Raw genomic sequence first — 14,464 nt, forward strand, 5'->3', positions numbered from 1 at the left:
TGCTCCACAAGCCCTAACAGCCAATTCTGTCATCCCCTAGTTCACCCCTCTCCTATTTCTCCATCTCTGCCATTCCCTCCCTCACCATTATTTCTTCTTCCCCTGGAGGGGTCATGGCCACATTCTCACCTCCTCCATGAGACTAGCCTTTCCTATTCCTACCAGCACCCACCTCTCACCATCTTTTTGAGACAGAATTTTATTGAACAATTTAATACCACATTTTTCAAAATTTAAAGTAAATACACATTTATCCTAAACAATGAAAGAAACTCTCTTTTTGTGTCAGGCTATGTATAATGGCTTTGACAGTTGGCACAGACTATTAAAAATTCCTTGTAACATTAAAAATAGGACATTAAAGTTGTTATTAATTGGGAATACTGTTCATTGTGCAACTCCTAACATTGCTACCACTTATTGAATGCTTAATATATGGTAAACACTTCTTTTTTCAGAAGCTGGAAAATGGGGTGAAGTCAGCCAGGGGTGGGGGGCATCTGAGCTCCATTTTCACCTACAGATGCCCCGCCCTTGGGATCAAAGAGGGGAGGCCAGGGAGAGCCAGGGAGGCTGGAGTCCAAGAGGTGGGGTCAGATGGTAGATTCAGGGGAGAAGGGGCCAGACGCTCTGATTCCAAGTCACAGAGACCTCTCCGGTCTCCCTGCATTTCTAGCAACCTCAGCGGCTGGGGGACCTGAAAGTCATTGTGCCCAGAGGATATGTGGGTGAACGTTGTACCCTTGTTGTGGGACTCATCTGGGATATAGCCTGCACAAAGGGGGTGGCCTGAAATACCCAGAGTGTGGTGTTTGACTCAATGGGACAGATAGAAAAGTGGTAGTGTTGTCTATAATAGCAAAACAGGCCCTTGGACTGAAGTTGGGGCTCAGAGGTTTCAGCTGGCTGTGCAGAGAACATGCCTTGTGTGTCTCCAGGCCTCAGTTTTCTTATCTATACAACAGAGGGCTGTGGTAGATTATGTCTCAGGTCAATTTGGATTTATATATCAGAATATATGGGAGAGGGGCACTGAGAATGTACTGGTAAAATGTGATCGAGATATCTATAATTTCCAAAGCATTTTCACAGGTATGATCTCATTTATCCTCATGACATCATTTTCCCCATGTAGGTGGGCCAGGCAATGTTACTTTCACTTAGTAAATGAGGCTCGGTGGAGGCTTTGCCTCAGGTCCCCGATTTTTTGTGGCAGAGCCAGGATCAGCAGCTGGGGCCCCCAGCCAGGTAGAGTGGATGAGCACCCGAGTCGGGGGAGGGTGTCAGGGCCCCAGGCAGGACAGAAAACTACGGTGAGGGTTCACTCTGAGTCTGGGTTGGAGGGATAAATACCCAAGAAAGTGGGAGATCAGGATGTCAGTGGAGAACTCCGGGGCAAGGGAAGAGCTACTAAGGAACACTGAGTACCTGTCATGGGTCAGACCCTCAACCTGTCCCGTCTCAGTAAAACCTTTACAGCCCCCACCCCCACCCCCCCTCCCGAACTAGGTTCTCTCCCCGTAGCAAATTGGAAAACAGACTCACAGCGTGTAGGTTGTTGGTCCAGGACCAGCCAGCCAAAAAATAGAGCCTTCTGAACTGGAACCCAGTGAGTTTGACTCCAGAGCCCTGAGTCGGTTTATTACTGTTCACGTGGGAAAGGTCGGGTGACGGGGTGAGTGAGGAGGGAGGGGCTTATGCACCTCGGCGTTGGCTCGGGAGGGGTCGGATTGGTGGGTTGGGGGCCCGAGGCCGCCAGGTCCGGGACTCGGGCGCCTCTGACTGAGCTCCAAAGGGTTACAGCCCTTCGCCCCCTCCTCCCGCCTCCTCCCTTCTCCGCCCCCAGGCTCTTCCTGTCCCGCAGTTGCAACACCCCATCTGCCACTCTCCTTGCCCTCCCACCTCCTCGCTCCTCTCGGCTTTAATTTTCTCCCAGTTCTCAGGACTCGGGCTCCAGCTCTGGCCTTTGGGGTTGGAGGTCCCGGCCCGCGACCGAGCCGTGATCTTCACCCCGGTCTCCACCTCAGCTCCCCTGCCCACGGCCCCGGGCTCCTCTCGGGACCTGCCGGGCCCGCGCATCCCGGACTCCGCCGCCGCCGCCGCCGCCGCCGCCGCCGCCACTGCCTGAGCCCTGATGGGGGAGTGAGAGGCCACAGCTGGCCGGACATGGGCCTCCCCACCGTGCCTGGCCCGCTGCTGCCACTGGTGAGCCCCGCGACCAGGGCCGAGAGGGCTGGGGGGAGGGGTGAGGGGCAGGGGAGAGGAGGGCGCCGCCCCGCAGGAGTGGGCCCTCGCCCCAGCCTCCCGGGGGTGCCTCGGGCCGGCGTGGCCCCACTTCAAACGCGGCCAGACGTTCGGGTTCCCCATTCGGCCGCCGGCCCTGAGTCGGAGGCCAGGGGGACAGTGAAAGAGAAGTCGAGGACAGCCAAGGAAGTTTGCTGGGGCCAGGCGGTGGCCGGGAATGTGGGGGCAGGTGATCCCGAGGGTGGGGCAGATTCTGGAGAGTAAGTGAAGGAGTGGAAGAAGGACATTCAGGCCTCGGAGTCCCGATGATTCAGAGTTCTGTCCTCTGGTGGGCTGGCCAGCCGGTGTGTGTGGGGCTGGGAGAGGGGAGGCTGCCGGTGGGCCCCGGCTGAGCAAACCCTGGCAGAGGGAAGGATTTGGATGCTAGTGAAGGGGGAAACTGAGTCCGGGAATGGACATGGGTTGGTGGGGAAGTGTGGGATGCTGTGTGTGTGTGTGCCTGTGTAGAGGGGGGTATTTGGGAGTAGAGTGGGAACTGGGTAGGGGCAGGGCAACCCCATGGAGAGCGTCCCCAGTGTTCTCCCCAGGGCCAGGACGCCCATCTGGAGGCATTCCTCACCCTCTGCCTCTGGCTCAGCTTCTAGATGGGTGGCTTCTGTTGGACAACCAGCACCACCTCCACCTGGTGCCTTGTCTCCGTCCCTGTGCCAGCCTTCCAGCCCCCTTCCCACAGGCCTAAACAACAATGTCTTGGTTTCTTCTTTTACAGCTGGGTTTGGGGAAGTTAGTAGAAAGTTGTTTTCGTCACTGGAAAATGTCCCTTTCTTGTGCCTCAGCCTCGTTTCAATGTATCCTTGATCTCCCTGCTTGTCTTGGAGTCACCCTCTGCCATACTCTGAGCCCCTGTCTCCCACCTACTGGGGTGGATTTTCCCGGCGTGCGCTGGCCAGTTTCTTCTAGGTCTCTGCCCTTTCCTGGCCTACATCCCCACTGTCCTCTCCTCTGGGTCTTGTGCTGTCTCTCCTAAGCATTCCTTCCTTTTCTGTCAGTTTCCCCACAACGGTCTCCTTTTTTGAAACTTTTTCTCTAATAAATCATTGAACACTACATCAAAAACTAATGATGTACTATACGGTGGCTAACTAAACATAATTAAAAATAAATAAATAAATAAAAAAGAAGAAAAGAAACTTTTTCTCTCTGGTTCCTCCCTCTCCCTCTCTTTTCTGCTGGAGTCCACATTTCTAGACCCTGATTCCCCAGGCAGCACCTCTCTCCATCTGGGCCTCACTGTTCTTCTCATTGTCCCACCTCCTGTTTCCCCAGCCCCGTCTCTTGACTTCTCTCAAGACTGTCCTTCTCCCAGGCTCCCTCCGCCCCCCTCCAGCTGCCTGTTCTTACTTCTTTTCTCTCTTTAGGGGTAGATCGCTTAGATTCAAATCCTGGCTCCCTCACCAACTAGTTGCCTGAACCTGGGCAGGCTACAGAACCTTCCATGTCTTAGTTTCTTTATCTCTAAAACGTATGTAATAAACATTACCTCATAATGTCATTTTGAAGATTAAATAGATTGATATACAGTTGACCCTTGAACAACATGGGTTTGAACCACGCAGGTCCACTTAAGTGCAGACTTTTTCCATGAAATACAGTACTGTAAATGTATTTTCTTTTTATGATTTTGTTAATAACATTTTCATTTCTCTGGTCTATTTGATTGTAAGAATATGGTATATACTACACATAACATACAGAATGTGTGTTAATCAATTGTTTCTGCTATTGGTAGGGCTTCCAGTAACAGTAGGCTATGAGTCGTTACGTTTTGGGGGATTCAAAGTTATACATGGATTTTTCATTAAGTGGGGGGCTGGAGCTCCTAACCTCTGCGTTGTTCAAGGGTCAGCTGTGGGTTAAGTATTCAACTTAGCAAGTGCTGGGTCTGTGCTAGACATTATTTTAAGTGCTGGGATGACAGCAGTGAACAAAATCGCTGCCCCCATGGAGTCTACATTCTAGTAGAGAAATAAAGTATAGCAAATAGAAAGCATTCATAAATGTTAGGTTTGTCTTGTTAGTATTAGTAGTATTGGTAGTGATTGCTTGGTGGCTACTGTGTTTGGAAAACAGAGGGCATGGGTAGTCTGAACAGATAGAGGGGGCTGGGGTGGAGCATCCAGCCCCTGTGGGAGTGTGACTGGGAAGCCGGAAGGGAAACAGAAGGCTTTCGAGGTGTCTGAGCTTTTCAATTGCTCACCATTCAGTGGGCAATACTGAGCACAGGAGTATGCTGTGTGTGTGGGGATAGTGGGGAAGAATACTGGAGAGACTGTGACAAAGCTCATAGGATTTTGCTGTTCTCAAAGAGCTTACAGTCTGGGAGCCAAGACAGCCTGCAGCAGAAAAGTGGTTTCAGAACAGTCGGGGTGGGGGGGAGGGAATACCCACAAAAGTGTTTTGATGTAGTGTCCTAGAACACCGATGGGAGGCAGAACCAGGGAAGGGAATGAGCATCATCCAACTGCCTCAACTCTGGCTTCAGTGCTCCAGGAGCACTCCCTGCCTAGACCGAAGAGCCTACAAGGGACTGTCTCTGACCCAGCTGAGAACTGGACAGCATGAGCAGTGTATTTGCTATAGACCCCTAGCAGCTGAATGGGACCTGGTGCCTAGATGGTGCTCCCTAACTCTTTGTTGCATGAATCAAGGAACAGGCATTGGTCAGATGGAATGAGGAAGGGAAAACCTCATAGAAAAGTGGATTTGGGGCTGAGATTCGAAGTCACTGACTGGCAGGTGGCTAGAAAGAAGGTAGACTGGTTGGAGGGAGAGTAGGGGAAGGGAGAGGTGGGATTTTGTGTTGGGAGTGGCGGTGGCAGGAAGGAGAACGCCTTGGCTGGAGTGGAAGGAGCAAGAAGAAATGAGAATGAGAAAATTAGAGGGAGTGGGGGAGGGGATGAAGAGAGAATCTTGAATGTGGTCCCAGGTAGAGGAATTCATTCATTCATTCATTCATTCAGAAACAGTTCTCTGAGGGCCTATGATGCCTGGGAACGTGTTCAGAATAGCAGTGAGGGACCTCTGCAAGTACTCATTCAGGGAAAGAGTGACCTGTGGAAATGATGTTCCAGGTCAGGTTCTGGAGAAGATGATTCCCACACATGTGGCTACAGGCTGAAGCGTGAACACAGATAAAGGAGTGTGTAGGATGGATCGGAGCAGGAAAGAGGCTGGTGGCTGGACAGTCCGCTAGAAGACAGTTGCAATAATCCAAATATGAGGCAACCCATGGGTATGGACAAGACTGAGATCACTGAAGAAGGACTGGCAAGATGAACCGACAGACCCAGTGGCCGCAGGATCGGGACAGGGAGGCCTGGAGGAGAGAAGGGTAGCAGAGCTCTCGGCACTGGTGCGGAGAAGTTGGTGGTGTGACATTTGTCTAGACCAGGAGATGGATCCGTTGAGTGTGGGGGGGCATGTTAAGGGTTCTGGAACAGCCAGGTGAAGTGCGCACCTAACAGGCTAGAGCAGGGCTTCTCCAATTCTTATCTGCCTTCGTATCATTCATATGGGCTGCATTCAGTCACCAGTGATGCTCAAAAGGAGAGGAACACTCGTCAGACTCTCCAGTGGGGGAGTGTGTGCATGTGTGTGTGTGTGTGTGTGTGTGTGTGTGAAGGAGTGGGCATGGTTTGAGAACTCTCCCCTGGAGATAAGTGTATTCTTACAAGGGGGCACTGACTCTCTACTTCCCTCTCTGGGAAGGAAGCATTGGCTTCAACTGGAGTGGAGCACAGATGAGTTGTTAGATCGGCCAATCAGTCTATACTTATTTTGCTCCTCTTGTTTTGGGAGCTGAGAAGATACCCAGGAGGATAATACACCATCTCTGACCATACACTCTCTCTGATCGCTCATCTCATAGAGTTTATGATCTGTTTGGGGAGATCATATCTACTCACCCAGGATAATTATATTATAATAAGAGCCCGAAGTAGATATAGTTAATTCATGGTATTGAGGTTCACAGGGGGCTGACCATCTAATGAGCTTGAGTGGAGGAAGTGGCGTTAATGGAGGGCTTCAGGGGACGGAGGTGGGATCGTGACTGAGCTCTTGGAGGAGAAGCTGTTGTAAGCTCCCCAAAGATTTTGACATTCAAAGAACAAACACGTTTTAATTTAATGAACAAATTAATGCAGGGGAAGGACACAGTGAAGGTTGTGAGGTGCTGGGTCAGGGTTAGACCACAGGGTCGCTCTCTCCACTTCTCTGGCTTCTCCGCCCCCTTTGCAGCCCCAGCACAGGAAGTCACACTTTAAAGTCTCCCCAGGCGGAAGTTGTGGGGGAGTTGGAGGGATGCTGGGCCACCCCCTCAACTATCTCTCCTCAGGCACCTCCCAGCTTCCGCCTTTCCCCTGCTCCAGATGACAGGTGCAGGCTGGCTAGGGTCTTGGGGTGCAGAGCTTGCTTACCTCCTAATTTAGCTGCAACATACAGCTGCTGAGGACCTGCTCCCTGGAGCCAGCTGGTGCCAGCAAACGGTACCCAGTGGTGGGGGCCTGAGGCCCTGGCTACTAGGGGTCAGAGAGGGCTGTCTGGGGCGCTGCTGGAGGCTATGAGAACCCTGGGAAATAGGGGCTGGCTGTCTTACATCTCTTCTCGCCTGCTTCCTCACTCCTGGACGTGGGCGTTCAGGGCTCTGGAATGTTTCCTGTGCTGCCAGTGGACTTGGTTGGGGGGGGCGGGCTGTGGAGACTCAGAACTGGCCTTATTTCCTAAGGGTTGTTTGGGGACCTCAGGGAGGTCCCCAACCCCAACCCCACTGGCCAGAACCAGCCAGGCTGTGGGAATGCAGTGAACCCCGGGTGGGAGGGCAGCCTTGGTTTGCTTTCTTTTGGAAGGAACTGGGGAGTGTCAGGGGGCTCCTGTGAGAACCCAGGGAAAAGGCCTGTCGGCTGGGGACTGGTTGAATGGGGAGGAGGAGCCAGGGTGGGGCCTGGTCTAAAGGAAGGATGCTGAGGGGCGGGAAGGAGCTGAGAGGCCCCTCAGGGAGGGGTGGGTAGTGACCCGATGGGAGGAAGCCAGGGGTTGAGGAGACTTCCCTTTGGGATGGAATGGGAGAGGGAGCCATTTCCTGAAATCTGTGGGCCCAGTGGGACAGGGGTCCTTTGCCTGGCTCTTTTGAGGAGGAGGGGGCGGGGGAGGAAGCGTACTCCTAGTGGGGATTGGAGGCAGAGCCTGGCCCACAGGAGGAAGGGCTCACATGGGGTCTTAATGGCTGGCTGGTCCCTCAATCTTTGTGCTGACTCATGACCCTTGAGGAGCTGGGGAAGCTGCTGATTCTCTCTCCCTTCCCCTAGATGCCCTCCCTCCCTGGCCTGAGTCACTGGGCGGAGCTGCTGGGAAAAGATTTCCCTTTCCCGGATCTGACTTAACCCCCAAAGTGCTGGAGAGGGAGAGAGACACTAGGCTTGAGAAAGCCTCTCTCCCTCCCTCGCTTGCTCCCCAGGAAGCTTATACCTCACAGGCCAGTGGGCTCTGAAAAGCCCGCCACCAAGGCTGTCCCGGGACTGGAGCCCCTACTTTTTCTCCCTGACTCTGTCTCTGCTGGTTGTCTTTCTTCCTGGGGGTAGGGGGTGGACGGGCCCACATGGAATTTCAAGTGCCAGTAAACTTAGGTGCTGGGAGCTCTTCTTCAGGCAAAGGAACCACACTTTCAGGATTGGGAAGGTCTTCCCATAACCACCCCAAACTCTTCCTGTTGCCCTGGACGCCCCAGTCTTGTTCAGGGGAGATAGTTCCGGAGTGGGCCAAGGAGGGTGCTGCCCTTTGAGTAGGGGAGCCCAGCCCTGCGGGGGGTGGGGGTGGGGGGGTTTTGCTGCTGTGTTTATCAGGGTGGCTTCTGTTTGAGGCTGAGGCTCCAGCTTCCAGGCTGCGGCGTCCCCCAGAGGGTGCCTCAGAGCATGACCTGCCCACCTGCCCACCTGCCTGCCTACTGGGCTGTGGGCTGTGATGCCCTCCTGTCCCAGACTGGGGTTTCTGTGATCTGTTTCTCCCCAGTGTTTAACATACTTTGAGGACATCCTCTTATCTTTACATAAAGTGGCGCTTATAGCAGAGGGAAAACCAAATCGAGACCCAGGGAAAGCCGGAATGAGGCTGACAGGAGATCAAGGGGCAAAGTCTGGGTTGGAGCTCCACACACTCCTGGCTTTGCTGTCCCCGGCTCTGCAGCCAGAACTGAGCAGATGATTCAGTTGCCCTGGGCTTGCCCCGAGTCTGTAAAACATGCCTCCCAGCATGCCCTGGTGTGCAGACAGCTGCAGGACTCCCTGAGCCGCCCTCAGCTCTAGACTTGATGGTCCTTTGAGCCGGACACCAGCCTCTGGCCAGCTCTAGTTGCGTGTAACCTACATGCGTTTCTCCACATTTAGGGGCATGCCTGCCCCTAAACTTCGTCAGTCACCAACCTCTTTCCTGACCCACAACTTTCCCTTTTACTCCCCTCCCCATTTGCCCTGGCCAGCCTGGGGCCTTTGTGCAGATTTGGTGGTAGAAGGGGATGTGGCCTGGAGTCTGAGGACAAAATCGTAAGTGAGGTTCTGATAGAGATTTATAAAGAAATTCTTCCTTTTGCTTCTGCCCACTCCCCAGGAATGGTGCCCACAGAAACATCACTTACTTCCACACCAATCCGATTTTATAAAAAACCTTTTTGCTGGTATAACACAATCCAGGAAAGTGCACAGATCCTAACTGTTCACCTCTGTGAATGTTCACAAAGTGAATACACTATGAACATAGCACCCGGATGGAGAAACACCACCCCAATCCTTAGGGCTCCTTGTTGGAAGGAAAGGCCATAATTGAGGTAACCTGCCAGTTCTCAATCAAAAAAACATGCCTTAAACACCTGCCCCGTGTCCAGCACTATTAGCTGCTATGGGGAAAGAAGGATAAAATAGAGCCCAGGCTTGGGGTCTATAGCCTTGACTTGGAGGGACAAAAATTAGTCCATAGAACAACTAGGGAAGAATTAAGCACTGGATCACATGGGGCCAGCCATCTAAGCTTAGAGAAAGAACATTGAGTGTGAGCGGGAGTGGCCTGGCCTGGGGAGAATGTTCCACTGAGAAAGGACTTGAGCTGGGAAGGCTTTGGACTTGCTACCTCTAAGGCTCCCACCAACCCTTTCCTGATGGGATCTCCTCTGTCTGATTCTTCCCCAGGTGCTCCTGGCTCTGTTGGTGGAAATATACCCCTTAAGGGTTACGGCACTGGTCCCTCACCTCAGGGACCGGGAGAAGAGAGCTATTCTGTGTCCCCAAGGAAAATATATTCACCCTCGAGATAATTCCATTTGCTGTACAAAGTGCCACAAAGGTAGGAGAATGCGGTAACAGTGAACCTGCTCAGTTATGCGGTCCTGCTTCTTCCTTTGCCTTTTCCAGAGGTTCTAGAACCTAGGGGTCTCTCACCTCCAGTCTCCTAACTTTGCTGCCTCTCCTGGGCTGGGATTTTCTCCCTTCTTTCCTCTGTTAGAGACTTGGGGAGGAGGGTGGCCCTGGCTGTTCTCTCTAGCATGGGGCTCTTTCCTTGAGCTCTAACCCTGCCACCCCTTCACAGGGACCTACCTGTATAATGACTGTCCCGGCCTAGGGCTGGACACGGACTGCAGGGAATGTGAAAATGGCACCTTCACAGCTTCCGAGAACCACCTCAGACAGTGCCTCAGCTGCTCCAAATGCCGAAAAGGTGAATCTCAGGAGGCGGCAAGGGCTCTAAACAGAGCGCCAGTTGGCTCGGTTAGAGCAGTGTGCGCGCCTGTCCCCGTGAGGGTGGACAGACCTCTGCTGGTGGGTGAGGGCGGGAATGCGCGTGCACGGGTGAGTGCATGGGTGGGGACGTGTGTGCAGAGAAAGACACACACGCTACAGTGGGGCAGGGGCTCACACCCCCTCTCCTCCCCTGTCCAGAAATGAACCAAGTGGAGATTTCTCCTTGCACCGTGTACCGGGACACTGTGTGCGGCTGCCGGGAGAACCAGTACGGGCATTACTGGAGTGAAACCCTTTTCCAGTGCGTGAACTGCAGCCTCTGCCCCAATGGCACGGTGCAGATCTCCTGTGAGCATGGCTCTCCCGACCCCGGCCCCCTCCCTGCCCCAGGGTGGCCCCGGCTCAGGAGGAAGCTCTCTGCTTCTCTGCCCCCGCTCCCTGATGCAACACTTCCCCTCCTTCCCACTCCCGAAGTCTGTGGGACCACCTGCACTCTCCTGCCCCTCCTGGCTTTCCCCGTGATCCTTGGGGTGCAGGGCAGTTCTCCCCTAGCTGTGCTGCATCTCTCCCCACAGGCAAGGAGAGACAGAACACCGTGTGCACCTGCCACGCGGGCTTCTTTCTAAGAGAGAATGAATGCGTCTCTTGTGTTCAGTGAGTATCTCTGCCATCTGCTGGGCACCGGATTGGGTGGGGAGGGGGCTTGAGGTGGGGTGCGGTGGCTGCCGGTGAGAGCCACCAGCAGGGCAAGGGAGACACCCCAGGATGCTCTGGCTCTTACTGGCTGTTTGAGTGGTTGACACTTAGTGTCAAAACACCAGACAGTTCTTCCTCCCACACCCCCCTCCCAACCACGGGGGGGGCTTGCTCCTAAAATCTGAAGAAGTCTCCGGGAATAGAGCTCATACTTCATGGACTTGCAGTTCTTTTAATTCAGACATTTGGATTGTGGGGTGACAGGGCCTACTACAGTTCATCGATTCTAGGATGCGCATTTTCACATCTCTGAAATCAGACTGCATCTAACAATTGATGATGTATCATGATTTACCTGGCAGCTCCGTGTGTGTGTGTGTGCGTGTATGTGTGTGTGTGTATGTAGTATGTAAATAATGATGCTTCTTACTTTCGATGGCATCTTTGCTGCAGTATGGTATTTCTTCCCCAGTCTCTGTTCAGGCCTCCTCTTTTGGCTCCACGGAGCCTGGTCTTGCACACTTGCTTGCAAAGAAGGAACTCTGAGGGCTCTAAAGTTCAACTGACCTGGGTTTAAATCTCAGCCGAGCCACTTGGGCTGTGTGACCTTGGGCAAGTTACTTAACATCTCGGAGCCTTAGTTTTCTCACCTTTAAAGTAAGGCTAATGACATCCACTTGGCAAGTTGTATGGCTACAAAGTGTCTGACACCGAACTATTTTTCTTTTTCTACTAAGTCCGCTCTGCTGCTTCAAAGAGTTTTCACACTCATTCCATGAGGTTCTCACCATGAGCTTGTGAGGTGGGCAAAAGTGCCTCTTCCTGCTTTCAGATTCCTGCTGAGCATTCACCTTCCCCTGAGTTCCTTCTAGCCCCCCATGGGGTTCTCATCACTCCACGCTGCCAGTGACAACTCCCGATGGGGGAAGATGCGCTTGTTCTAGAGTGCTCTCTGGCTGCCCCCAACAATATGTATTTTAAAATTTTTCACATGCATGTTTAACCCCTCTCTCAAAGTCAGTGATTGTCACTAGCAGTGTTATCTCAAGAAAAAGCTCTCCAGCCTCTCTTTACCATGGGATTCTCATCAGTAAAACGATTCAGTGACCAATACCATTTACTGAGCACTTACTATATGTCAGGCAGACTGATCTCACTTAACTCCTCAATTCTGGCAGGTGGGTAAGAACCTTATTTTGTGGATGGGCCAGCTGAGGCTTACAGGTTAAATGACTTGCTTGGATTTCACGCTGCTAGCCAATGAATGGGCTGGAATTCATGCCCTGCCTCTCACCGCTTTTAATTTTTTTCTACACAGCCTCCTCAAGACCAGTTCTAAAATTAAATGATTTTGTGATTAACTGGGGTTTCATTCCTCTGCATCAGGAAAGTTTTAATTTCCCAGGAGAGGTTTAATTTCCATTATATCAAGAGAGAGCTAAAATATTCGTAAAGCAAAGAATTTGCAATGAGGTGGAGTTTTTTTTCTTTTTCTTTGTCTCTCCCCCCCACCCCCCATCTTCTTCTTATGGGAGGGCCCCTATTCACCTGTGCTGTCTCTTCTTTTAGCTGTAAGAAAAACACAGAGTGCACGAAGTGGTGTCTACCCCCCGTGGAAACGGTTAAGGTCCCTCAGGACCCAGGTGAGGACACATCACCCAGTTCCCATGCTCACCTGCCCTGTCCTAATCCTTGCCCTTCCACCTACCCAGCCAGCCCTGCTGCCTCCTGCTATCGCCTCCTCTGACCACAGTCTGCCTTGTCTCCAGGTACTGCAGTGCTGTTGCCCCTGGTGATCTTCTTTGGCATTTGCGTTTTATCCTTCATCGGTGTAATGTGCCGCTACCAATGGCAGAAGCCCAGGTTCTTCTCCATTGGTGAGTGGGGCCTTTGGGAGGGGAAAGCATACTGGCGGGGATGTGGGAGGAGGGTGAGTGGGCAAGATGGACCAGCACTGAGGGAAATGAGGAGTGTCCCCTTCGTTTGCTGCCGAGAACCCCGTCGGCAGGAGGCGGCCCTGATGGCTTGTGAGAGGTCACACTGCATCAGTAGTTCTCTTGTCCCCGGGGCCACTTTGGCCCCGAAGCATGTCACCACAAGTCCCCACGGCCAGCCCCAGTATGGGTGCCAGGGCTGAGAGAGAGAAGTGAAATTTGTGACGCTTTGTTTCTTTTTTCTCAGTTTGTGGGAAATCGACACCTACAAAGGAGGTAAGATGAAACTAGGAACCTACCCCCAATCTTCCCTGATGGTCCATTATAATCTTGTGATACCCAAATGACCCTCGGCCACCCCTAACTCCCTCTAGTCCCACCCCCTTCCAGAGTAAAGAGGGTTGGGGCTGTTTTTCCTCTCCTCTGCTAATGCTGTGCCTTCTCTCTTTTAGGGGGAGCCTGAGACCCTGGCCTCGGTTGCAGGTTTCAGTCCCACCCCGAGCTTCAGTCCCACCACGGGCTTCAGTCCCATCCCCAACCCCACCTTCAGCCCCAGGTCCGTCTTCACCCCTAGTGACTGGTCTAAGTTCAGGGCTGCATCAGTCTCTGGAGAGATGGCCTCACCCTACCAGGAGGCCGGCCCCATCCTCACCGCGGCTCCAGCGTCCACCCCCATCCCCACCCCTGCTCAGAAGTGGGAGGACAGCACCCACACTCAGCGCCCAGAAGGTGAGTTCCTAGACGGAGCAGGTGGGCGGGGCTCCTAAAGAGCGCGTGCGCGGACGGGGAGTGGGCGGGGGCAGGGGCGGGGCACGGGGCGCAGGGGGGCGGGCCGGGGCACCGCCGCCGCCGCTGGAAGCTCACCGCCGGCTTCCCCGCAGCCGACCCAGCGGACCCGGTGACGCTGTATGCCGTGGTGGACGGCGTGCCCCCGTCGCGCTGGAAGGAGTTCGTGCGGCGGCTGGGGCTGAGCGAGCACGAGATCGAGCGGCTGGAGCTGCAGAACGGGCGCTGCCTGCGGGAGGCGCACTACAGCATGCTGGCGGCCTGGCGGCGGCGTACGCCGCGGCGCGAGGCCACGCTGGAGCTGCTGGGCCGCGTGCTCCGCGACATGGACCTCCTCGGCTGCCTGGAGGACATCGAGGAGGCGCTGTGCGCCCCCGCCTCCGTCTCGCCGGCGCCCCGCCTCCTGCGATGAGGCCACGCCCCGCCCCGGCAGGGGCCTGCCCTGAGGACCGATGCCTTCTGGCGGGGCTGCCTGGAAAGACCGTGCAAAATGCCCTTCGGACCCTTTTTTCTGGACAGGGGCCTTGGAAGGGCAGGCATGGCTGTCAGCCACCTACTTGGTGCTACTCTCTCAGTGTACATAGATTTTCTCAGCTGCCGGAGCACTGCCAGAGGCTCAGCCTTGTGTGTGTGACAGGCGTCTCTGTGTGTGTGTGTGTGTGTGATCCTGAGAGTGGCTGAGTGTGCCAGGAGCCCAAGCTTGTGGCTGCAGAGACACCGCCCATTTTGGGTTTGGAGAACCAAACAAGGCAGCTTAGGGGCCTCTGGTTGGTCCCTGGGCCTTTTTCACAGTAGATAAGCAATTTTTGTATCAATTATGTTACACTAATAGAAACTGGGCACTCCTCTGCCCCCTGTTTGGACAAGCACAGAGTGAGCTGACCTGTCCGAAGGCAGGGGTGAGCACAGAACAATGGGGCTGCCAGCTGGAGCTGTGGACTTTTGTAAATACACTAAAACTCTGGAATTAAAGCTCTGCTCCTGGAGGGGGTGGTCCTTCTGAGTGGTGGGTGTGGGAGG

At 53.8% G+C, this 14,464-nt stretch overlaps 1 protein-coding gene across 1 annotated transcript; it reads left to right on the forward strand.

The window, feature by feature from the left end:
• The first annotated feature begins 1,712 nt into the window (after positions 1-1,712).
• Positions 1,713-14,424, forward strand: TNFRSF1A (TNF receptor superfamily member 1A). The gene is made up of 10 exons (XM_021690556.2): positions 1,713-2,205; positions 9,480-9,633; positions 9,877-10,005; positions 10,227-10,376; positions 10,604-10,682; positions 12,294-12,367; positions 12,494-12,601; positions 12,906-12,934; positions 13,111-13,387; positions 13,540-14,424. The coding sequence occupies exons 1-10, from the start codon at positions 2,167-2,169 to the stop codon at positions 13,854-13,856; spliced, it is 1,356 nt and encodes a 451-aa protein (XP_021546231.1). The 5' UTR covers positions 1,713-2,166; the 3' UTR covers positions 13,857-14,424.
• Positions 14,425-14,464: the final 40 nt, after the last annotated feature.

This window comes from Neomonachus schauinslandi, chromosome 5 (genome assembly GCF_002201575.2).
Source record: "Neomonachus schauinslandi chromosome 5, ASM220157v2, whole genome shotgun sequence".
Lineage (NCBI taxonomy): Eukaryota > Metazoa > Chordata > Mammalia > Carnivora > Phocidae > Neomonachus > Neomonachus schauinslandi.

Excerpts from the sequence above, each read along its gene's own strand:
- TNFRSF1A (XM_021690556.2), top strand. The coding sequence starts at position 2,167 with ATGGGCCTCCCCACCGTGCCTGGCCCGCTGCTGCCACTG. Across the intron at positions 2,206-9,479 it reads CTGGCCCGCTGCTGCCACTG|GTGCTCCTGGCTCTGTTGGT; the intron begins GTGAGCCCCGCG and ends ATTCTTCCCCAG. Across the intron at positions 10,006-10,226 it reads CTGCTCCAAATGCCGAAAAG|AAATGAACCAAGTGGAGATT; the intron begins GTGAATCTCAGG and ends TCCCCTGTCCAG.